The sequence below is a fragment of the Hydra vulgaris genome, chromosome 01 (assembly GCF_038396675.1).
Source record: "Hydra vulgaris chromosome 01, alternate assembly HydraT2T_AEP".
NCBI lineage: Eukaryota > Metazoa > Cnidaria > Hydrozoa > Anthoathecata > Hydridae > Hydra > Hydra vulgaris.
In genome coordinates this window covers 57,445,001-57,471,553 of record NC_088920.1, presented here as the reverse complement: position 1 = coordinate 57,471,553, position 26,553 = coordinate 57,445,001, and the positions used below count along the sequence as shown (strand labels likewise).

The following is a 26,553-nucleotide window of genomic DNA, read 5'->3' as shown; positions in this document are numbered from 1 at the left end:
TATTATAAACCTTGATGTTTGGGTTAAGGTTATCTAAGTAAAGCCATGATCCAAGCAAGTATTAAGAATTTCAAAATCATCACAGATGTAATGACTTGCGAAATTAGTAGAGCAAAAACAACCTCCAACTTCAAAGTTAAAACAACCTCCAACTTCAAGCCAATTTAAAATATTTTTTATAGCAGCGTGTTAAGAAGAATTTCTTTAAATTATTTTCAGAGATATTTAGTGTTGGTTTTTTACGGAATTTTATATTAAAAAAATTATTTTATGAATAGATTTTTAGTTTTTTAATTCAACAAAAATGTATTTCAACATTTATTTTATTATATTAAACGATTAATTAAAAAAAAAAAAAATTAATCGTTTAATATAATAAAATAAATGCAAAGTTAAATTACAATATTGTTGAATGCTATTAATTTTTCTTCAATTTTTTGCGTGCAGAGTTCCAGTACAAAGTAATTTAGTTGATTGAAATCAAAACAAGTGGACCCAAAAATGAACTGTTACATCATTTAATATTAAGTATTTCAACTCAACTGTTGAATAATTGAAGATTTGAATGAATATAAACTGAATATGGGTTTCGCTCAAAAGTTAATGAGTTTAATATTAATATTTTAAATATGATTTAGAAAACAAAAGCTGTACAATAAATTTTATTGTCCACCTTATGTGACATCAAAGGATTTACAATCATTTTATTAAAATGACTATAAATCATTTCCTGTTACAACTTATGTCAGCCTATTTATTCATAAATATTTTTAAACGTTTTAAGTTGTTTTCAGCATAACCAAATTGTTATTGAATAATTCAAATGTTTAAAAATGTTACTTTCATTAAAAAACTAATGATTTTGATCAGAAGTATTTATTTGGTTCTAACTGATTCTGCAGTAAAAAAATTATTCATGTAAATAAGATGAGTAAAACATTTAAATATGCCTTATATATGGGTTATTTCATATGAAATCACCATGTTTTTCAAAAATGCCCCAGGGTTCCGCCTCAAATTTGCTTCAAATTTTGACCACTCACAGTTTTTATGAAAAAAACAGAATCCTGAAAATTTCAGCTTGATTGGCCAAACCGTTAAAAAGTTATAATTGAATTAATATTGACTGGAGCTTAGAGTAGATTTTTTTGACTTTTAACAGATCATAATTTTTCAAATAAAATAGATGATTACCTGTCATTTTTTACGGTGATAGATTTTCACCCAAATAATTCATTTTTGCAGGTGTTTTTGACTGATTTTAAACTTTAATGTGCTACAGTTCAATACTAAAAGACAAGCTGTGCCAATTTTTTTGTTACTTTTTTGTACTTAGAGTAATCACTAAAAAAATTAAAATGATGTATTAAAAGTTATTTTAGCACTTACAGCAGTCTGTTAAAATACTATTTTTAAAAAAAAAATACGATAAAGTACATTCACTTTGTTGGCAGAGAAAGTAGCGTAGAGAGTTCAAATAAATTATGAAACTTTTTACTGGCAAGTTTCTAAATATAGACAACCACCAAAAAAGATTTAAAGACCTATACTCTATCTTATAACATGATAGCCCTATGACTAAGGTGTATATTTTTAATTTTTCCCTGAATAAATATAATTAGTTTTACCTAAAATAACGTTATCAGTGTCTTAAGTTAATTAATTTGATATGATTTTATAATATGTATTTGTTTAATTTAATGCATATAATATAATTATAATGATATAATTTAAACATGGTCATAATTTGAGTGTAATATAGTTTAAATGCTTTGAGAGTTTGTATTAAAATCTAAATCTGCACAGTATTTTTTGGATTTTATTATTTTAGTTTTTAATATTGCACGAACCAAAAACTAAAAAGTGTTGTGTATGCAGCAATAGTTATATGTAGAAATAGTTTATTGCTTGCATTTTAGACAATTGTAAACACATTTTTACTTGAGATATCGTTTTTACTGATTTTATTACCGGAAAAATAAAAAAAAGTTTTTCTTTTAGAATATAAAGTTATGTGTTTAACCCTCGATTTTAGTATTTTTAGACTAGTAAAAAATGTCAGAGAAATGTTGCGTGGGAAGAGTTTTAAATGAATATTGTGATGAAATGTCATATTGTAAAATGGTAGGAAAAATAAGACTAAAAGATACGGATATTGAAGTTTTAATATAAAGGATACTTTCTAACCAAATGAGGAGATTTGTTTTCAACATGAAAAAGCCTATATTTCTAGATATGAAGCACTTCAGAAATAATGTTGTGATCCATTTAAAGTTCACAAGAAAAAATTACCAAGGGATTGTGTAAAGTCAACATACCAATAGCAAATAAATTTAAGATCAAACCTGGTCAAAAAGTTTGTTTTATCTGTATGAATGAATTCAAACTTGAAAAAATTACCGAAGTTAGTCAAGATGAAGCTGCTAAAAATAATTTTAGTTGTTCCAACCTTGATAAAATAGTTCTTAATAAGAGTGTGTCTTTATTGAAAATATCTCCACTCAAAAATGTAAGTAAGTGCAATAAATTAGGATATGGAAAGCAAAAAACTAAAAAAATTGCCACAAGTATGACAAACCTAGTAGCGTCAGCATTGGATTTAGACCCAAAATATGTAGTATTGGAAAAAGAGCAAAAATCTATAAACTGTAATGTGAATGCTATTGTACAATTTCTGACCATCTTCGTCATGACCAAACAATAATTCAGTTTTCTCACAAAGTTACTCTCTATGATCGAAATCAAACTACCCACAATCAATCAAGTAAAATACTTCAGTGATGGTGCTGTGTCACAGTACAAAAATTACAAATGTCTGTTAAACTTAATGTACCATCATGAAGATCATAATATAAATGCTGAGCATCACTTCTTCGCTACAGCCCAATGCAAAAGTCCATGTGATGGATAAGGAGGAACCATAAAAAGAGAAGCATCAAAAGCGAGCCTACAAGCAGCAAATGCAAACCAGATTCTCTCACCAAATGAACTGTTTACATGAAAAAAAATTAAAGGTGTTAACATATTTTACATTTCAAGTGATTATATCAATATTTATGAAACTTATTTTTACCTGAAAAAACACTATGAAGAGATAAGCACAGTCAAAGGCACAGTCGAAAAAATCACAATTTTGCACCAGGTGGAGAGAAATTATTTTTACAAAAAATCTCTAACAATACTGTCGATGATGTCTCATTTGCTGAAAATATTTACTTGACAAAAAGAGATTGTTCAAACTTTCAACCTGGTAAATATATTGCATGCTTTTACGATGATGAATGATACATAGGGCTTGTGCTTGCGATTTCTAATGAACACTAAGATGTTGATGTAAAACTCATGCATAGAAACAAATTAAATTTTAAATGGACTAATGATGCACGCTCAAGTTTATGTTGGGTTCCATTTGACAAAGTAATATGACAAATAAGTGCTCCATCCATTAAGGGTAGAAGTGCTCGTGACTACAAATTTGCAAACAACGATTATAACAGTATTATGAGCTACGTAAATCAGAGAAAAAGAAATTGGAGTACTTGTGTTTTGTGTGTATATACACTTCTTCTTTCAACATTTTTATTTTTTATTTTTATTCTTTTGAAATATAATAAAACTTGCGCTATTAGGTATTCTTTTAAACTAAAAAAGCATTGCACTCAAAATGCTAAAACTATGTCATAAGTAGAGTGTAGGTCTATTAATTTTTATTGGTGATTTTTTATATATAGAACCTCACCAATAAAAAGTTTCATAATTTATTTCAAAGTGTATGCCATTTTTATGCCTGCGAAGTGTATGTAATTTATTATATTTTTCAAAAAAAGTTTTAATTTAATAGGCTGCTGCAAGTGTTAAACTAACTTTTAACGCATAACTTTATTTTTTTCCTTAAGTGGTTGCTAGTAAATAAAAGTAGAAAAAAAATAAACAAGTAAACAAAAGTAGAAAAAAAATGGTACTGCCTGTCTATAGGTGTTGAACTGCAACACGTAAAAGTTTTCTAAAATCTTCCTATTATTGTGATTTATATCAACTTTAGAGTACAATTACTCATCAATTCCTCAAAGCCAATCAAAAACACCAACAAAAATGGATTATTTGGGTTACAATCTATTAACATACAAAACTTTGAGTGATCGATTTTTTATTTACAAAGTAATGCTTTGTCGAAAATCAAAAAAAATCTACTGTATGCTCCTGTATAGTTAATAATGTATGCTTAAATTTTTCTGATTTTGGCCAATATGAAATCTATCATAACTTTTGAACGGTTGGTCAATTAAGCTGAAATTTTGAGGTTTGCATTTTTTTTAAAAGTACTGTGATTGGTCAAAATTTGAAGCAAAATTGAAGTGGTACCTTAAGGATTTTAGGTGACTTGATATGGAATGACCCATACTTTTTTTCCTTTTTAAGTTAACTCTCATGTGTTGGTGGAAAGTCACCGACGTATATGTTAAGGACTTAATTGAGAGGTAAATTTTGTATCTCTTTTTTAATTTTTTTATTTGCTACATTTGTATTTATAACATTAGAGGTGCACAACTGCAAAGATTTAATTAATTATTACTTTAATTTATTACATGCGAATATTTATATAACGCAACAGTATAATCCAAATGTCGATGCAATTGATATAAACATAAAAAATACTACAAAACCGTTTCTTACTTAGGAATATTTTGAACATATATAATAAAAATATATATTTTCAAAATATTTTAGTTATTTATATTATATCATAAAAGTTCATTTCTTAAAAATTATAAAAACCTTATTTGGACATTAAAAATTGTAAATTTTTATGAAGCTTACGAATTGGAGCATGAAAAGGATCACACTTTTGCTACAGCATGGGCTCATAGTGGCTGGTGAACTTCAATACAGATAAAACTCAACTTTTTTCAGCCAATCATTATCGCAACAAGTTAGATCTTACTATATTTATGAACGGTGATGTACTTGATGAGTCATCTACTCTTAATCTTCAAGGATTAACTCTTACTTCCAATCTTTCTTAGAAACCATATATCAAATCAGTCGCAAAATTAGCATCTGCTAAGGTTGCATCTCTTTATAGAGCTCGTCACTTTTTTACTTTGGATTCTATTCTCTATCTCAAATCCGGCCTTGTATGGAATGCAGTTGCCATATCTGGGGCGGAACTTCTAATGATGCACTTTTTTTTTTAGACAAGGTGCAAAAACGCATTGTAAATATAGTTGGACCTGCTCTTGCAGCCAACTTCCAACCATTATCACATCGTCGTAATGTTGCTTCTCTTTCTCTTTTCTACAAATACTATAATGGGCACTGCTCTAAAGAGCTAGCGTCTCTTTTGCCATTTACTAAAATTCATTCTCGTGTTACTCATCATTCAATTAAGTCTCATACTTTTCTGTGACTGTTCCTAAGTGCTCCAAAAAAGCTTATTTGTCTAGTTTTTTTCCTCAAACATCAGCTCTTTGGAATTCCTTTCCTTTATCTTGCTTTCCTGATTCATACAATTTGCAATCCTTTATGTCGTCCGTCAATCGTTATCTTGCTATACAATCTTCATCTTTTCTCTTCCAGTAACTTCCAACTTTAATTAGTGGTTGCTTGCAGCCTTGTTGGAAGCAAAGATGTATAAAAAAAAAAAAATTATAATGCTATAAATGTACATAACCTGTATATTTTTAATGTCAAAAGTGTTAATTCTAATATTATTAATATATGAATAAACTATTATACTTAGTATATTAATTTATAATGTATAATTTATGAGTCGTTTTTTAAGCCCAATTCACAATAGCTTTGATGTTTTTGAAAATTGTTTCTATGTTATCTTTAACTAAACTCTCTTCAAAAAGTGCTAGTTTAAGTAATTTCTTTTTACTCTGATAAATGCCCTCATTAATGCTTGACCTTGTTCAGTGGCCAGTTAAACATTTAGATGTACATTTTTCATCAATTGATTCGCTTGACTAAATGCGGCAAGATGGGCATAGGAACTGAATGTTACTAAAAATATATAATCATATATATATTGAAAAAATATTGTGAATGCATTTATCTTGGTTTCGAAATCTAGCTAACGATATTAAAAATCTGTTCCATTTTGATGGCCTGTGTATTAGCAAAAAGACAAATGGCTATATTTAATTTCTTTTGTATATTGGTCCTTATGTTACTGAAGATACAAACCAAGTTCACAGCATTAATGCATAAATCATGCATCAATTCTGTTGATTTGGTTTGGGCGGCTGGATTGTTGAGGCTGTGTATTATTATGGTCCAACATTCGCAAGATGAAATGTACATTACCTGATTTATTTATTATAATATTTTGAATGACCATTACTTGATATGTATAACATTTCATTTAAAAATTGTTGAGTCTAAAATTATTGGTTTTTGATAAAAAGATGGCACCTGCTTAAATTGTCAAGCGTTTAAGAAAAATATAATCAGCTCGGATTGGAAGAAAAAACACTCAACAAAGTGGATACTAGAGTTAGGGAGAGCTATTTATTAAAATAATATTTGATTTTTAACTATGTGGAAATGTTTCATATGGGCTTCTTTATTGTTCCATGCAATTAAATTTATATCAAAGTGCTTGTCTTTGCCAGAATAATCCGTGTAAAAAAAAAACTTTACAGAAATCTGAACTCAAACACAAAGGTATTTGTTTTAAGGGTAAAACAAAAATATTTTTTTTTTTCCATTATGTCAAGACTGTGTGTTTTGAATAAATTTTGTTTATTTATTCAATTAAATATAAATTGAAGGTTTTGGGAGGGGGGGGGGGGTTAGAGATGATGGGTGTTTTTATTAGTTTTGCAGTTTGTTGGGGAACTATTTTTTCTATTTCAAATAATGTTGCTAAATGATTTGTAGTGAATAATCTTTTAAAAGCAGAAAAACTCAGATAAGCGTCAAATAGCAAGTTAGTCTAATTTCTGGTATGTGTAATATTTCTATTTGTTCATAGCGAATGATTTTTTATTACTTTCTTGAAAGTTGCTTTTACTTGGATTTTTTTGTAACTTTATGTTTCTTCATATATTTTCAATTTTTAGTGTCAAACAAAGAATACGCGAGTTACTTGAAATATGGTTGAAATTTAGAAAGAAAGAAAATCTAACTATTTTAACTTTAAATTACACAGGTCAACGAAAAAAAATTTTTCTGGTGCCGAGCAAACAATTTGTTTTTTGTATAGCCTTTTTCATTTTGATTTCAAATATGCAACTCTTTTTTTACCATCACGTCAAGTTGTAAAGATATTTAGGTTCAAATCTTAAGTATTTAGGGTCAAGTCCCTAATATTGTCGAAAAAAAAGTAATTCAAAAGTATGTCAACCTGGGTCTCAAAAGAAGCGTATTTTCATAAAGACTTTAAAAATGTTATTCATTTGTTATAAAAATGAGTATTTTTTGTATTATTGCTGTATAACATTCTGTTAAAATTTTTTTAAGAGTCTAGCATTTTTCACATAATTTTTTTGTCGATAAATTTTAAGGAAAAATATTTATGTTTTCTAAAATCTCTATGAAAATATGCTTCTTTTGAGACCCAGGTTGATATACTTTTGAATAACTTTTTTTTCGACAATATTAGGGACTTTACCCTAAATACTTAAGATTTGAACCTAAATATCTTTACAACTTGACGTGATAGTAAAAAAAGAGTTGCATATTTGAAATCAAAATGAGAAATGCTACACAAAAAACAAATTGTTTGCTCGGCACCAGAAAAAAAATTTTTTTTTGTTGACTTGTGTTATTGTATATGATTTTAAAACTTTAAAATAGAAGTGTTGCAAAGTTTATTTTTTTTTTAAATCTTTTAATTTCCGTACTCTATTAATTGCCTGAACTAATATAATTACCATGTATGAACTTAATAAATAAAAGGAAAAAAGAGCATCACAGCGCTATGTTATACAGTGTGACATTGTGCTTTATTGTTCTTTGCAGTGTAAAAATTTTATCTTAAAAATAATAGAAAAACATTGGAGAACGTTTTTCTTATAATGTTTGGGCAACGACGTTATAATAGCGTTAGCCTATGTTTCATTTCTGCCATAATTCAACGTCTAAACAAGGATAAAAAAGATACTGTCTCAATGTCATTTCGATCAAACTATTATGTAAGCCAATGTCTTTATAACGTCTTTTTTCTTAAAATTTAACGTTGCTTTAACGCCTTTCGACATTATTTAGCTTAAATGTAACATTGTTACAACATCATTTTGTTGCGATAACGTTAGCGAGATGGCATTTTTTTTTTTTTCATCTATAACATCATAACGTCTTTTTGATGATACGGAAAATGTTAAAACAACGTTGTTTCAACGTAATTTTTTTTGTTTGGGTACCAGAATCTCCTTTTCCGCCGGTAATTTTTAAATCGTTACAAATGAAGAAATCAATCAAGTGTTGACTTGCTCAGAAGAAATTCTTATAAAATTTTAGCTCCTCGATCTTGCTGCTTAATGTTTGGTTTAAAGCTCTCACCAGTTTCATTAATCCGTTGTTTGATAGTCCCATATTTAATTTTTCATTTACAAGAGCTAGAGAAGTAAATTTTGGAGTGTTTGGTATTGGGTGTGCACTACTTTGACCTGAAACCAAAACATACATATTTTATCTTTATATTAAACTTTGCTCAAAAAGTTTGTTTAAAACTTTCAAATTAATTGCAATTAGAAGCTTGTTAAAAATATACATCCCAAAACCTTGTGTCTTTTAGTAAAGACTTTCTTTAAAAATATGTGTAAAACTATTTAAATGTAAATATATAACTTAGTTAATTGTAAGTGGAGGCCTGCCAGATGCTTCAGCAAGTCTAATATAAAGTCAAGTTACATCAGGGAATAACTCTTTATTGGAAATAACTCGAAATGCAGTTTGTTTACCTACCTTTACGTTTTTTGCTGCTAAAGATTGAAGGCTTTTCCTGAATTTTATTTGAGAGCATAGGTGGGACAAAACTTTTCCGAAGGCATTTGCTGCAACGTACATTTTGTTTTTTGTAAAATTTGCTTTACAAGAGGTTGTTTTTCTTGCAACTTTGAACAAATAATTTGGCCAATTAGGCAATAACAAATTGTGCCTTTTGTTTCAGGTTTCACTTGTATTGAGTAAAATTAAACAAATAAGGGAAAAAAACTTTGTTCTACTTTTGTTTCCTTTGTTTAATAATTTTTGTTTTTTATTGTGAACCTTTGCTTAATTTGCCATTGTGGCAATTCACTAAATCCAACTTTACTAAATCAAATTGTTCCTTTTACAAAATTTAGTCTGAATTTGTATTAAATAACAATCCATCAACATACCTACAAATATTAGTAATTACAAATAATTAAAATCAAGGAAAGAATCACTTAATTTACAAGGAAATTTTTCTTACATAATTCTTTCTATTAAAGATAATAATTATCAACACTTTTTATACTTGTTGACAATTTAGATGACATTTTATTTAATGACACGTTCCTACAAAAGATTTTAACTGTTCTTTAAAGGACAATATTGCTTTCATAAGATTTTCCTTTGACTGGCTCTCCAAACTTTTTTATTTGTCAATTATTTTAATTATCTAACTTTTTCTACATGCTTTTTTTTTATTTAGGTATCATTACAAAAGCTTTTTAACCATTTTTATAGATTTCACGTATTTTGACAGAAGTTCATACCTCAGAAAATGCTGATATTTTCACGTAATCCATAAGTTAAATTACACTTTATATAGCAAATCAATATTTCTGTCTATAAAATGAAAGTTGCAGTTGTAGCAATAAAAATTATTACAAAATATGTTGGTATTATATAGTAGAACACTCATGTAACCATTATTTTGAAAATAGTGACAAAATATTTAAATTTTTGTTCTTCAATTATAATTCAAATCATGTTTTAATAAAACTATTTTTTTAAGTTTCGTTAAGTAAAGTCATTATGTGAAAATACTAATTACAATGTTTAATAATCATGTATTGTAACCGAGAAAATCTAACCAAGTCACATTAACTACCAACAAAGAATACTATTGAATATTTTTATAGAATGAATATTAAATATTGAGTAAAAACAAAACTATAAGGAGTAATAGTGCTTTTAAAAGAAACTGAAACTTACCTCTGTTAAGTTTGCATATAAAACCAAGAAGATAATCACAACTAGTATCGTACCAACCATTAAAATTTAGTGATACGCAGTTCTCTACTCCTAAATAATTATTAGGTTGATCCTGGCTCCAACCAAAGAATAACAAAGCTGTATGATCAGACCAAACAAAAGTTCTTTGAAGATTATTCAGGCCTTAAAAGATATTGTAAAATATGAGTAAAAAGTTTGTCAAAACAAAATGTTAAAACATAAATTTTTATTAAAGATATATTATACCAATCCAGAAATGCAGGTCGTTCATGCTGTTGTTACTTAGGTGGTTTATAATAAATGAACTTTCAGCTTGACTTGAAACACTTAATAAATTTCCTCCCATTGTTTGACATACAGTAAGAGACATTTTCCAGCTTAATCCATTTTGTGTTGCACTTCCACTATGAAAAAGATAACAAAAGCTTCCAAACTCAAAGAGGCTGTTTAAACAACCAAAAGCTTCTAAAAAATAACCATTTTATGAGTTTCAAAGTAATAATTTAAGTTTAAAAAAGTATGAATTATAAAATATCAGTAAATAAACACTAACCGCATAATACAGCATGGAGAACTAACTAGGATTATAACATAATAGTTGCATTTACTGTTAACCATGCAATCAATAAAAAGCTATAAGTTTTTAGACGTTTAAAATTATTTATCAAAATAATTAGCAATTAGTTTTAAATAATAGCTTAGCAAGAACTTAACAATGAAACTTGTTAAGTGTTACTTAATATTTTATATTAATTATGTTTTAACTTAATGCATAAATTATACACATCCTAGATCAGTTCTTCATAGTTAGTAACTGTAGAATAAATAATGCAGCTAAATTACATTATTATTGCATCATTTTTGTTATAAAGTCGTTAAATATTTTCGCTAGATCATTTGCATATAAGTCTCTGCATTCTCACTAGATTGTTATCGCAAAGCCAGTAATAATGTATAAAATCACGTAACAAGTAGATAATATGAATTAAAATGTAAAATTCTTTTGAAGTTTAAAATAAATTTTAAAGTTGGAGGTGTGGTTCATTGATGTATATATATGTATATTATATATATATAAATATATATATATATATATATATATATATATATATATATATATATATATATATATATACATATATATATATATATATATATATATATATATATATTCATATATATATATATATATGTATATATATATATATATATATATATATATATATATATATATATATATATATATATATATACATATATATATATATATATATATATATATATATATATATATATATAATATATATATAATATATATATATATATATATATATATATATATATATATATATATATATATATATATATATATATATATATATATATATATATATATATATATATGTATGAATCCAAATATAGCTCTCAAGACTCAATTGTCTTAGGAAATTCCTCATTTATCCAATTTTATTTAAACTCTGTTAAATTTTGTTTAAATGACTTGTAAATTCAGGACTTTTGGTGACAAAATGAAAACTCTGTCCCAAATCTCCGATTAAAAAGTTTAATTGCATTCTATTATTTTGTTTTAGGTCTGCTGAAAAAACTATTACTTGATCAAAATTTGCGTTTTAAAATTGTAAATTTTAAGAAAAGTTTAAATTTTGTAACGAAAGCAATTGAAATGCAAAACATTTATTTGAAGAAAACATCAAATAGTGCTATTTATTGACTGGTTTAGGACATTTAGAGTCACGGTTCAAAGGAGGACCCGGGGGCCTCAGACTAACTCTGTCTCTCCCCCCTCCCCCTCCAATCTTCCTGGATTATTTTTAATACAAAAAATGAATTAATAATAAATCATTAGTAAAATTCAATTTACAAACACAATTTTTTTTTAGTTTTAGATTGAGAAGCATATTATTTTCATTATTTCAATTTTTAATTGGTGAATGCTTTCCTCTTATTATATCAAAAGCCAGCAAAAGTTTTGTTTTATTTGTTTTAAAGGTTCTACTTTTTTGTATTTTCTAAAATAATGGTTGTGAGTTTTTTGTTTTTATTCCTTTTTTTGGCAGGAAATATTAATAAAAAACAAACATATTTAATATGGAGTAATGTGACATTGGAAAAAGTCATTCATTGCCACAAAACTGGATTTTCTAGAAAACAAAGTTTTGTTCGATTCAAAGATCTTCCTTGTGAAAAACAAGAAGAAATAACAGGCAAGCAAATTTAAAGGAAAAATATTGTTCAATAAGAATTATATGTTGTTATCTTAGCAATTCTATGGAAAATATTTTGAGAGAAAAACTGTGCAATCCTTTTGGAACACACAAGGAAAGTAAAAAAATTGTTATAAAAGGTAATTAACATTCATTATAACAGAGTTGGTATGGAAATTAAAAGAAAAACAATTTATTATTTATAAAAAAATTTTCAGTTATTTTAAAAACTTAAAACTAAATTCGTTTCTTAGGTAATATAAAAATTTCTTTAGACTTGGCAAAATTTTTTCCAAGAAAATAATGTAAATGTAACCCCAGGTTGGAAATTCAGCAGTAAATGCTACAAAAAGTTAAATTTACAGAAAAAATGAGAATCAAAAAGTCAGAAAAAAATTAAGTTATATACCGCTATATGCTTGGAATTTCACCAGTCAAACTAATAAGTCTTTCAAAACACAGCAAATTGCCTGCAGCAAAACAAATGTTTGAGAATAATGACAAAGTTGCAACAATGGTGTTATTAGCATATAAAGTTAAAGAAACTTCTTTTGCAATAGAAAAAAAGCCCCATTTCCAATAACAACGTTAACAACGACCATGATTTAGACATTTTAATGTATATAAAAAAATATAAAAAAAAAATTTCAGAGACTGACTCTTATTGCCGTAAGGTGCAAATGTTAACACTCGCACCATAATCATGGACACGTACAAAGATATCAAGCTACTTTGAAGTCTGAGTATCTTGTTCGATCTGCAAAAAAAGTTAAAAATGAGCATGGAATTCTATCATTACCCGAAAATAAAACTGGAAACCTACTTTCACCAGAAACAGTTAATTTATTAACTTTTATTAAAGTGATGAATTTTCTAGAATGATGCCAAGAATAAAAGATTTTGTAAGTATTAAGAAAATCGTAAAAAGTACATTTTGCTTTTAAAAAAGACTATCCTAACGTCAAAGTTAGTTTGTCAAAGTTTTGTACTCTTAAACCTAAATGATGCATTACAAATAATGCGTCAGGTACACATAATGTATGTGTATGCACGCATCACCAAAATACAAAATTTTTCATTGATGCCATTATTATGTGGAATAAAAGTTATAAAGACTTCATGGCATTGATTGTTTGTTCTTATGAAAATGCAGAATGTTTGTTGCATCAATGTAACCAGTGCCCTGGTATTAAAGCATTCAAATGATTTTTAGTGCAAGAGTTTATGGACCATAAGCTCGAAGAAGGTGTACATTCAAGTAATGGCAGAGTACCAATCGTACAACATTACTATTACAATCATAGTCACTAGAAGAAGTTAATGATTTACTGTGTGACAGCATTGGCAACCTTACCACTCATTGACATATTGCAAAAACAAAAGTAGATTCTTGAAAAACTATAAAGAAAATCTTAACCAAAACGAATACTTTTTTTTTAGGAGTTTTTGCTGAAAATCATCAAAATATTGTTCAGGATGAGGTTCAAAGTTATCACTGGAGCAAAAGTCAATATTTACTTTTTACCATTGTACTTTATTTGATGGAGAAAAATTTCTCAAACATAAATTTTTTTGTTACCTTTAAGAAGATGTAGATCATGACACGGATTTATTTACAAGACTCAGGAAGAAATAACTAGATGTATCAAAGAAAAACTACCTGATAGTTGTCAAATATTTTTCCGATGGTTGTGCAGCACAATTTAAAAATTTTAAAAACTATGTTAATCTTCGTCATCACAGTAAAGACTTTAATTTAAATGTTAAATGTGGATTTGCTACTAGTCATGGTAAATTCCCCCGAGCAGATATTGGTAGGACTGTTAAAAGAGTAGTATGTCAAGAAAGTCTAAAACAAATAACTACAGGATAGATTTTAGATTTTAATTTAACAAACTCTTTTTGAAAAGCCAAGATAAATGAAACTTGTTTTAAATTATTTTTTAAAGATAAAATCGATAAAACACGAGCGCAATTAGAAAAAAAATATATTGTTGGAGGAACAGTTCCTGGCACAAGGATGTGTCATCATTTTGTTCCAACTGCTTCAAACACTATAAGTTATAAAAAAAAACAAATATTGATACAAGTATTGAAATATTTTATACCATTCCAAAAAGCAAGCATAATAAAGAGATTTCATTAAATATTAAAAAAGTGGATTATATTGCATTTTTTTTTTTTTTGACGGATTGTGGTGGGTAGGGATTGCTGAAGATGTAAGTGAAATTGATATAAAAGTCAAATTCATGCATCCAAATGGACCTGGTAAAAACTTCTTTTAGCCAATGAGAAATGACCTGTGAAGTTATATGCCTAATTTCTACACCCACAATAATATCAGGTTGTACGTACAACATATCTGATTTAGTTCTGGAGAATATAACTAGTTAGTTACAAAAAAAAACATTAAATGCATTTAAAATAATTTTGTAGTATTTTTATTTACCTATTTTTCATTTAAAATTTGTCTTTCTTTTTTTCTTTTTTTCAAATAATAATGAACTGAAAACTAATTATTCTCTAAACCAATTCAAAACAAAACTTAAGCAATTACTTTTGTTAACTGAAAATGAATTAAATTTTTTCTAATAAAACTTCTTTATATTAGAAATCAATAATTAATAGTTAATTAATTAATTACTTTAGATTATTAATACATAATTAATCAATAATTGTACATATATTTTTATCATTTTAAATGATGATCTTCTTTTTGAGAAATTTATTTTTTATTTTTGCGTTATTTATTAATCTTTTACTTTTATTTTATACTGTTTATTTGCTTTTAATTGACAATGAAAAGTATTATAAATATAATTAAATAAGTTAAACTATAAAATGCTCTACCAATAAAATGTTTTTATATAAATTCATATCTTCTTATTTTTCAAACCAATTCTTAAATGTTATTTTTGTCATTTAATATTTTAATAAGTTTTGTTTCTTTTATTTTACAAAGCAATTGTTATATCTTATTTTTTGAAAAACTATAAATTTTAAACGATATTCGATATATTTAAATTTTCTTATATAATATATATAAGAAATATATACATTGAAACTATATTTTATTGTCAAACTATATTTTGTCTAGTAATGACGCATTTTTTGGGGCTTAATGATAAAACTAAATTTGTCTTCTTGCCCCGGTCATGTAATTATTTTTTTATAAAAAAAATACTTGGATGGAAGGCTAAGAAATATGGGCTTTTAATAAATCCCATTGTCAAACTTCTAAATAGTACCATAAAGATATTGATTGTTGAATTGTTTTAAAAAGCATTTCAATATCTTTGTTTTTGAATTTTTTTTGGTATGATTTTAAAAATTGTCGAAAAATCTCAACTTTAAGTGTTTGCTTTGCGATAAGAGGTAAGTATTTGTCAATTTGAAATAATGAAAATAAATTGTTTCTTTAACTTAAACTAAAAAAAGGTTATGTTACTAAGTTGAATTTTAATATTTATTTATTATTAATTCATTTTATGTATTAAAAAACAAAATCCAGGAAGATTGGGGGTGGAGGGGGGAGGGGGCGGATTTGGTAATAGTTCTCCTAGCCCTCCCTTGGCCATGGCATGTCCTTAACTAGTCTATAAAAAACACTGTTGGATGTTTTATTTAAATAAACTTTTTACATTTAAATGCTTTTGTTACAAAATTTAAGTTTTTCTAAAAAGACACAAGTTTTAAACGCAAATGTTGTTGGTTTTTTTAGGTGCCCCAAGAAGTCCTAACGTTCTTGTCACAGGGCACCGCGGAAGTGCATTTAACCAGAAAGTTCACGCCTCCTTCCTTACCGTGACGCGAAAAAACGTCTAGAGCTCGTTTCGAACCTGGATCTCCGAGAAATTAAGTAAGCGCTCTAACCATTGCGCCACGGCCGCACAAAAAGTTACTATATTGATTAAATATTACACATTTATATATAAAACCGGTAATTCGGTAAAAAAATAAATTAGTACCGGGTTACCGGTAATTTACCGGGTTTTTTTCTAAAGGCTTAAATAGTAATAATCTAAACACTGAAAACAACAAAAAGCATAACAAATGAATATTTAGAAAAACAGCATCAGTTTACAAGTCCATCCTAGTTAAAATTAAATTAATTAAACAATCAAAAAGATTTTTTTTATATAATAAAATATAATTAATTCATTTATTATACATTAACATTTTTGTATTTTAGCGTAAGCATAAACAAACATAAACATGAAGAAAACTTCATTTTTAGAATAAAAATAATTAATATAGTCAATTCTTTTCAAGGAGCATAAATTGTTTATTGAAGTAAGCTCTTAAAAAACACATTACATTTAATGTTTCGTCGTATAAACTTGTTCTGTATCTTGTGCCAATTAAACCTGCTGCAGAAAAAGCTCTTTCCGACACTACACTGGTTGGGCGAACTGCTGAAATTGGACTTTGTTTGAATATTTTCCTTTAATATTTTGTTCCTTGAAATACGCCATTTCTTTCCTGACTATATTTAAAAGACCGGATGTTGTCTTTGGATCACTAAACTCTTCGTGAGCAATAGTTATCATTTTTTTTTAATTACTAAATCAAGTTTTTCCTTCATTGACATTGCTTGACTTAATGCCGCCACTGCTGATAAAACCGTAGATTCACTAGTTGATTCAGTTTCATACACTTGCACAACTTCAGCTTCAGTAGTTTCGGAATCGTTTTTTAAAAATTATTGAATGATTTCTACAATATTTTTTTCCATAACCAATTTGCTTGTTGTATTAAACACGCCATAATTATTTTCATTATTTAAAGCTGTACGTGGACATAGTTAATGAAGATATGAATATATATCAGAATATACGGTTCTTCTCTCACTTATTCGAAATATTAAATCTTGTTTCAATTTATTACTTAAGAAATTATTTTGGTTACTTAGTTCATCCAACATGAACCTAATTGTCAAATCTGCAACATATAAATTTGTGTCCCTTGAACAGAGAGCTTCCACAGCTACTTTAACAGGTTGATAGCCATTATTATATTTGATACAACATTGAGATCATTTCCTGATAAATCTATATTGGATTTGATATCGATTAGACTCTTACGAACACAATTTTTAATCTCATAAACTTTTTCCAACATTATCAACATACTGCTCCACCGTGTTTTTGTGCCAAGTATTAGCGTAAGTTCTTTTTTAAATTCATCCTTAACATGTTTTTGGAGGATGTCATTTTTTGTTGGTGATCTACGGAACATGACAACAATTTTTTGAATTTTTGTTATTATTGGGCCTATATTTTCATGTTGAATTGATGAATCAGTAGTTGATGTATCCTCAATAACGTCAAAAACCCCAATATCTTTCATTACATCGTCCTCTTCATCTTCATCATGTTCAAATTCAGTAACAGCCTATTCTTGATTTTCTACGGAAATATTATCCGAAACAGATCTTTTATACAGCACCTTAATTACTGATAAATGGATGCTGTGGGCTAAACAAAGTTGATGATTTACGGATTTTGTCACCGTACTGCAACACCATTTTCTTAATTGTTTTTGGAGACTTTGGGCAATCATATCCTTTGGATTTAAATAATTGCTGAAGATCGTATGATGTGCAAATCATTTTAAATGATAAACAATCTCGTGCTGTCAGTTGTGCTAAAACAGCTGGAAATGAGTCATCAATCGTTTTAATAATGTTGAAATAATCAGAAATTTTTGATCAAGAATTTGTATCATTCGTAACGGAAGTTGTGGTATTGATATTAGAACAGCTAGCTTCTGCATCATCATGTTGAACTCTTTTTAGTAGATTAACTTTATGTTTTCTGATAAGGTGATTGTGCAAACCACCTGTGCTGCCGCCAGAGCATTTTTTTTTTTTTTTTTGCATACATTGCATATAGCTAAATCGCCAGCTTTCGTACGTAGAAAATGATTGCACAATTGATTTTGTGCGGATCCAGTAGACATCATAGATAAGGCTATATTTTTTAAAAAAATTCAATATGTAAATTTTGGAACACAATACAAATATATTCTATAATATAATTATCAAGACTTTTTGTGAAATACTTACTCAATACAATAAAAATGTAGAATATTCGCTTTATTTTCAAAGTTATGTTTTGTGTTTATTTTCAATTTTAATTTTTTATGATACTTATTTATTTTATCATTCAGTGCAAAAAACCAAATAATTTAAATAAAATTCACTAACGCACTATTTAAATTAAATAAAATGTCACCTGTAACTGTAACCAGATGGGACGCCAGCACAAAATAAACTCAATGTAATTATAAATAAACTACATAAACAAATCCTAAGTGTATGTAAATATTTTCTTTCTCTATTAAAAAAAGAAAATTTAAGAAAAATCAATCAAGTAGGCTGTATTTTTTTTTAAGAAATGCATATTGTAATATTGTAAAGTTCTTAATTTTTTGCGATTTCAACTGTTTTTTTATAATATGTAAACAAGTTAGATTTTTTGTAGAATTTTTCTTTTTAGTTAGGAAAAAATACTACTAATAATTTATTCAGAATTTCCATAAAATTTTACCGAATTACCGGTAAATTATTTGAAAATTACCGGTAAATTTAAACATAATTTATAACCCATTTACCGGTAAACCGGTAAACCGGTTTACCTGTTTTGCTAGCCCTATTTGTATGTCTTATAAAAAAAAAAAAAAAAAAGGAATTTAAATACACTTTTTCCTTTTTGTTTAACTTTTTCCACTTAACTCTTTTGTAAAAGTTGATGAATCTAAACAAAGTTCTAATGGTTTTTGAAGTGAAAATGCCATAGCCGGCATTATAAGCAAAAATAAAAATCAAACCACTAAAGAGAATGATGCAGCTTTATTCGCCAAAATAACAAAGCGAAGTAATAAAAAGAGAAATAAAAATATATAAAATTGTAATATTATGAAGTCATAATACTACTAAATATCAATAAGTATTGCCTAACATGCAATTTGGTATCTAAATTAGTAAAATCCAACAATATTTAACTTTAATGTAAAATTATTTTAATTAAACTAACTTGAATTTTTTTAATTTTTAAATTTTAAATACATTAACTTATATTAGACTTAGAAGCCGCATTTTGTAAAAATCAGGCAAATTCCTGAAACTGTGGTAGTGACCTCCTCTAAATTGCTTGAACTTTTTAAATTTTGATCAGAATATAGAAAAAACCTGTTGGAAAAAAAAAACTTTCAAAATCGTTTTGCTTACTCGGAATCCGGGTTTAAAATTTTGAGATTTTTTGAAAAATTTTCATAAAATTAGTTTTTGTCACCTTTGAGAACATTTTTTCGGCAAGGCAAAAAGTTGTACATAACTACTGTAGTTAATATCAGACGTAACCCAAAAGCTCTCTCCAAAAAATATAAAAAAGTTACGTGACACTGCGCGGTTGGCTAATTATTATAGTTCAAAAGTACAAAAACATACATTTTATCAATTTTTAACGGGAGTTTTTTCTAACAGCGAAGTGTGACACACAATTATAAATAGATATATATATATATATATATATATATATATATATATATATATATATATATATATATATATATGTATATTCTATTTCCTTTGCCGTATCATAAAACTTACAATAAGAAAGATTGCACATGTATCGCATATATATGTACGATTTGTACTAAAATTACTTACTTTGACGCAGTCTTCTTCCCTTTCGTTCTATGCACCTTACAGTTTTACTTTTTCATTTCATTTTTTTTTTTTATCAATTGTTTTTATTCTCTTCTTTTACTTTCTTATTTTTTCAAGTTTAGGATAGGGTTGGGCAAGATGTCCATAAGGTCAAGTCTCCTGTGCATTTGATTAATATTGTTAAATTCCATTTTTATACTATTGATTCAGATATTTACATAATCAAATAAATAATTGGTTTTTATCAAGTTATAATTTTTTAAATCTTTTTGTTAGTAAATTACTAAAAAAGTTATAACTTTATATATAAAATTTTAAAACATCAGAATATAAGGGATAAAAGAATATTATTCTGCCTAGGTCTCACAAAAGCACAAGGGACTTGACTTTAGGAACATCTTGCTCCACTAAAAGTTAAAATAAAATTATTTTAATATTATTAATTGTGTGATTATGATAAAGAAATGCTTGTTTTGTGGGTAATTTATTTCATAATATTCAAAGTATAAAAACTCTAAATATCAATCAATGAAACTAGTTTATTTGCAATTATCTGGTTATGGGTAAAGCAAAATGCTCTTTTATGTGTAGGGAAAAGGTCCTGTGATTATTTAGTTTTAAAAGATTTTAGGTAAGTTTATTTTTTTCAAAACAAAACATAAATATTAAAGCTAAATATTTACAGTGTGTTTTACCTGACACATCAAAAACCATTTTTCCTTTTGCATTTTATTATGTTATTCTATTTGTAAACTTTTTTTTTGTAAATCTTTTTTTAGCCGTGGACAATTAATTTCTTTGAATAATTGTCCCATTATATGTTTTTTCGTTTTATATAAAAAAAGCTTGCTTAAAACGAGTAATCAACCACAAAAGCACTATGTGATTGGTCAGCGCATACGCACACTTTAAAAATTGCGTAAAACAAAGAAAAACTTATTTTCCGCGCACAAATTGAACCCAATAATATAAAGTTGTATACGGTATTATTATTTTAACAAAAACTATTTCTAGAAAAAAGCATAACTTGATTTTAGGGCTCGGAGAAAACCAGAGAATTACAAAAAACCGGTTTTCGGTTTCATTAAATCGTATAACGCAAAAACTTTTGACGTGAACGGACGTGCTTTTGTAAACTAAATTAAAAATGGCTAAATTTACCGTTTCTCAAATTAAAGACCTGTTAGATATTCATGAGAATACTTTATTAAAAATATTTAACGAGAAGTTTGATAAAATGGAAATAAAGCTATTAAATCTTCAAGAAGAAAATACAAAACTAAAAAAAGAAACGAATGAACTAAGGAAATCGGCGGAGTTTCTTAGCGAGAAATATGAATCAATTGTTCAAGAACTTTCTGAAATGAAAAAAAAGCCAAACTTAACATCAAACCAAAAGGATATTACAAATGTAGTTGTCAAAGACAAACTAGCTGAGTTGGAAGACAGGAACAGAAGAAATAACCTAAGGTTTACGGGAATTGAAGATGAAAACGAAACGTGGGAATTGAGCGAGGAAAAGATTCAAAATGTTTTAAAGACAAAACTTGGATTTAAAAATAATGTTGAAATTGAACGGTCGCACAGGACAGGGAAAAAAAGTAGCGATGAAAAAAGTACAACAGAACCATAATAGTTAAATTTTTAAACTACAAAGACAAAAAAACTGCGTTGGATAACTATGTTCAGTTAAAATTGTGGAACGATCGATTTTACGTAAACGAAGACTAAGCGAAAGAACTTTAGAATTGTGAAAACAGTTATTTAAAGAAGCAAAAGATTTGAGAGCCAAAGGTAAATATGCTAAAGTTGTATATAATAAACTTGTAACGCGCAACTTTTAAGAAATTCTTTTGTTTTAGAGTTATTGATTTTATCTTTATTATTTATTTTTTTTAATTTTTATTGTTTTTAAATACAAAAATGGATTCAAGTCGCTCTAAAAATTTTGATATCTTTAAATTTAATGATTTTATACTTAACAAAGAGTCCGATCCGGATCAAAGTTATTTAGTGAAACAGATGCTTTACAAAGCAACTGCAGCTATTTTTATACTTTTGAAATAAAAGAACTTCTTAAGCGTGATAAATTTAATGCAATTCATATAAATATAAGAAGTTTAAAAAAAAACTTTGAAAACCTTTGCAATAGTTTTGAGGAAAATCTAACTATTTTCAGTGTAATTTGCTTAACTGAAACCTGGTGTAGTTCTGATGATTCAAATTTAGATAATAATTTTAAAATACCGGGCTATAATTTAATTTCATTAGGGCGGAAAACAAATAAACGCGGCGGTGGTTTAATTATTTATGTAAAAGAAAACCTACGGTATTTTGTTAGGCATGACATGAGTATTTCTGACGTCAATATAGAGGTTTTAACGATTGAAATATTGAGCAATGAAACTAAAAACATTGTAATTAGCTGTTGTTATCGCCCACCTACTGGCGAAATTAAAACATTTAGTTCGTTTTTACATGACGATATTGTAAATAAAAGCAACCACGAAAAGAAATTACTTTACATATTAGGTGATCTGAATTTAAATTGCTTTGAGTATCACGTCAAAAAAGACATCAATGGGTTTTAAAATGGCCCATTTGAAAATGGAGCAGTTCCTCTAATAAACAAACCAAAAAGAATTACTCAAACAACAACTTTCTTAATTGATAACATTATAATCAATGATATTTTTAATAATTCGCTTAAAAAAGGCATTATTAAAAGTGACATATCTGATCATTTCCCTATTTTCTTTTCAATGGGTATTTATGCGAAAATTTAATATAATGAAAAAAAATCATTTAAAAAACGACTTTTTCATAATAAAAACCTAGAATCTTTTAAATATCAACTTTCTTTAATTAATTGGGACATTATTAACTTTTGCTTTTGTTCATAAACTATAAATTGTTTTCTATCGGTCAAATAACTTTTGAACCAAAGTAAATTTTTATTTTTTACACCATAGTGTTCAAATTTTTTTATTAGTATATTATGATTAACGGTATCGAAAGCTTTTGACAGATCAATGAAAACTCCTAAGGCAAAGTAGTTACTACTGAATGCTCTTAATATTTGATTTACTTCATTTCAATCACTGTATGCTCCGTTGAATTTTTTTTTTTGAAACCAATATGTTTTGAATACAGCATGTCGTTTTCTGATAATTGATTAAAAAGCCTATTGTACATTATTCTCTCAAGTAATTTTGAAAAACAAGGTAAAATAGATATTGGCCTATAATTAGAGATATTTGAGTCACCTCGGGACATAAATATCGGCGTGATTCGTGCAATTTTTAGCTTTTCAGGGACAATACCTGCTTTAAGTGAAAGATTAAATATGTGAAATAACGAGGGTTCTATTATATTATATACTGATTTTACAACATTAACGTTAATTTTATCAAATCCAGTACTTTTATTAGTTTTAAGGTAGAAAAAGGCGGTTTGCAACTCTATTAGTTTTAAATTAGGTTCATCCACAACTTTATCGTAATTTTTTTAAATAAGATTCAAATGGTGTTGAACTCATAGGAATTTTTAATGCCAAAATCGGACTAGTGTTAGTAAAGAAGCTGTTTGGTTTTTCAGCAATAATTGATTTATCATAAATTGTGTTTATATCAACTGCTATTTTTTTTGGCAGAATGTTTTTCGCATAATTATTTTTTCCTATTTTTTCTTTAATTACACTTCATGTTTATTTAGTGTTTCCGGTGACTTTACCTAATAGCTTTGCATAATAAAGCTTTTTTAAGTTCCGTTTTGTTTTTTCAAATATATTTTTATAACTTTTATATGACATTTCGTTTTTATAAGTTTTTTTTTTCAAGTACTTTTCATATAATATTTTTATATATATTTCACTTTTGTTTTCTTTTTGAAGATTTTAATAACCCGTTAGACATTCATGCAGTTAAAACAGTTTTGATTATTACACTAATTTTTTTTTAGGAAATGCTTGATAATATTGCTTGCAGAATTGATTTAAAAAGAGATCATACGCGTTGTTAACGTCATGTGAGTGCAATACCAAACTCCAATCAACGTTGTTTTTTAAAAGATTTTAAAATTAAAAAATTAAAAATAAAAAAGCTAATAGATGGAGGTCTATATGTGGCATCTATAATAATTTTTTTTTGCGGTTTTATATATTAATTCAATGCATTTCATTTACACAGAGATCGTGACGTAAATTATAACTAATTGAGTGGTGAACAAAAATACATACACCTCCACCAACACCAAAACCACGTGGTTGGTGAACTAATGAGTAATTAATTAGTTCAAACTGGGCATTTGTTTCACCACGCTTACACCAATTTCCGTTAGACAAATAATTTTAAAATCGTGTTTTAACTCATCCAACAAAAACCTAAGATTTTCAAAATTTTTATTTAAACTTCCAATATTATTGTTTAAAATTGAAAAACTATTTTTATTTTTTTGAAGATGTTGAGAAGATTCAATAACTGTATAGTATTGGCTTTCAAATATTTTTTTATTAAGGTTATTAGAGTCATCGACGTCACTAAGTGCGACATTTTCATCTAGAAATTTAATTATAAAGTTTTCCTCCATTTTAAAGTAAAGCATATACAAATAAACGTAAGATAGTTAATAAAATAGTTGGCAATAATTAAAAGAAAAGTAATAAACCCAAACTCTTACTGACACGGATTCGGGATTTCTTTCGTTTTCTTAGACACCCGCTCGCGTGCAATCGGCTTATCATATGATATGTGTGCAAACTTTCCCAGCTGCCGCTCAATTTTCATTTTTTCTAAAAGATCTTTTCTTATTAAGTTCGTTTCGAAGCAAAAATCTTCGTTTATGAAGATATTTTCACCCTTTAATTTAGAAGAATTTTTTTTAAATATCTACCTTATCTTTGTAGTCTAACAGCTTAATAATAATTGTACGTGGTGGTTTTGCATTTCGGCGTCCACTACAATGCGCTCGTTCAATTCTTACTTTTTCTACCCCTAGAGTCTCCTCAAAAAGTTTAATCACTTTTATTTCACTTTCAGACCATGTTTAATTTTCATTTTCTTTGATGCCATCAATCCTAAGGTTATTTCTTCGTGACCGATCCTCAATTTCCCTAAGTTTTTTTTTTGAAGTCAATAAACTCATCGTTTTTATATGCTTCGGTTTTACAAAACCTTTTTTTTTCAATAGACTCAATATTATTTTTGACCTTTTTTTCAATGAGTTCTTCGTGAAAATTTAAACTTTCCTTTATATCAAATACATCCTTTTCCATTCGTATAATTTTTTCCATGCTGTCATTAATGTTTGTTTCAGCTTTTTATTGTCGGTCGCTCGTTATTTTTGCGTTCGCACTCATCAGTTTAAGAATATTTTCTTCTTGTTGTTTTATTAGTAATACTATATCTTTTTTGTACTCCACAAACATTTCCTTGAATATTGTTCGAATTTCCCTAATGGTTACTGCCATATTTAATAATTAATGGCAACAAAAAGTTTTACTTTTAAATTTGTATCAAAAAAAAAAAAAAAATTTTCTTTGATCAATAAAAACACCTGTGTTCACCGTAAAAGTGAATGCAGAAAATTCCCAATTCATTCAAGAGCGTAATTTTGTACAGAAATTACCGGCGAATGAAAAACTCTCTCGCCTTCTGTTGATGTAGGTTGTATCGATTCTAGACCATTTAATAAGTTTTGGACAGTTGTCGATTTGGTCTTGGTGACACTAAATACTTTTAGTTCATTTTAAGATGATAAAACAAAACTGTTTTAGTTTGCCTTTCCACATGCTTTTGGAACCTGTAAGACTTCGGTAGTTGATACCAAATATATAAAAGTCCAAATGTTTCCGTGTTTATTTTCATAAATCTAATGCTTGAATGGTTTAAAAATTTGAAAATAATTTCCAAAGCTTTCAAGGAGACATGCTATTCCCTATTTTTTCCAACTTTGGATTAAATTTGTGTCATTTTTAAATTTTCGCATTTATGATATTCTCCACCTATAGCTCAAATGAGATTTACCATAAACTATTATAAAAACATTCTCCAAAATTAAAAAAGCGTTGCAAAGTGAAATTATGAGTTCCTCTTACTAAATATTTTTAAAGTGAATATGAAAAATTAATTTTGCTGTTTTGCAACTTACACGCCATTTTATGTCTCATGAGATTACTCAGTAGATCCCCTTGACTCATTCCATACCAGGGTTTTCAGAATCATTTTGCGTTCTTAAACATTTTCTGAAATGAATAAAATGAATAATAATGAAAACAGTTCTTCATAATAACCGTAACCAACCTGAGCTGAAAATAAACCTTCTTAATTTTAACTTTTGCTTAAAATAGATCAAAATATTTTAGATCAAGTCTTAATGACTTCAACTTAAAAGTTATTTTATATTCAGTATATGTAAAACCTAACATGATTATTCTCAGTTGAAAATTGTTGAATATAAATATAACAAATAAATTTTACTAAAAAATGTTCAAGTTACATTAAAAGA

At 27.1% G+C, this 26,553-nt stretch overlaps 1 protein-coding gene across 1 annotated transcript in view; it reads right to left on the bottom strand.

The window, feature by feature from the left end:
* LOC124809378 (C-type mannose receptor 2-like) overlaps window positions 1–26,553 on the bottom strand; it is a 108,912-nt gene that overhangs the window by 30,481 nt on the left and 51,878 nt on the right. The window contains exons 5-6 of the mRNA XM_065786908.1: window positions 10,399–10,617; window positions 10,132–10,314 (exon numbers count right to left, since the gene is read on the bottom strand). Coding sequence (XP_065642980.1) covers window positions 10,132–10,314; window positions 10,399–10,617 — 402 coding nt within the window. The remainder of the gene's footprint in view (window positions 1–10,131; window positions 10,315–10,398; window positions 10,618–26,553) is intronic.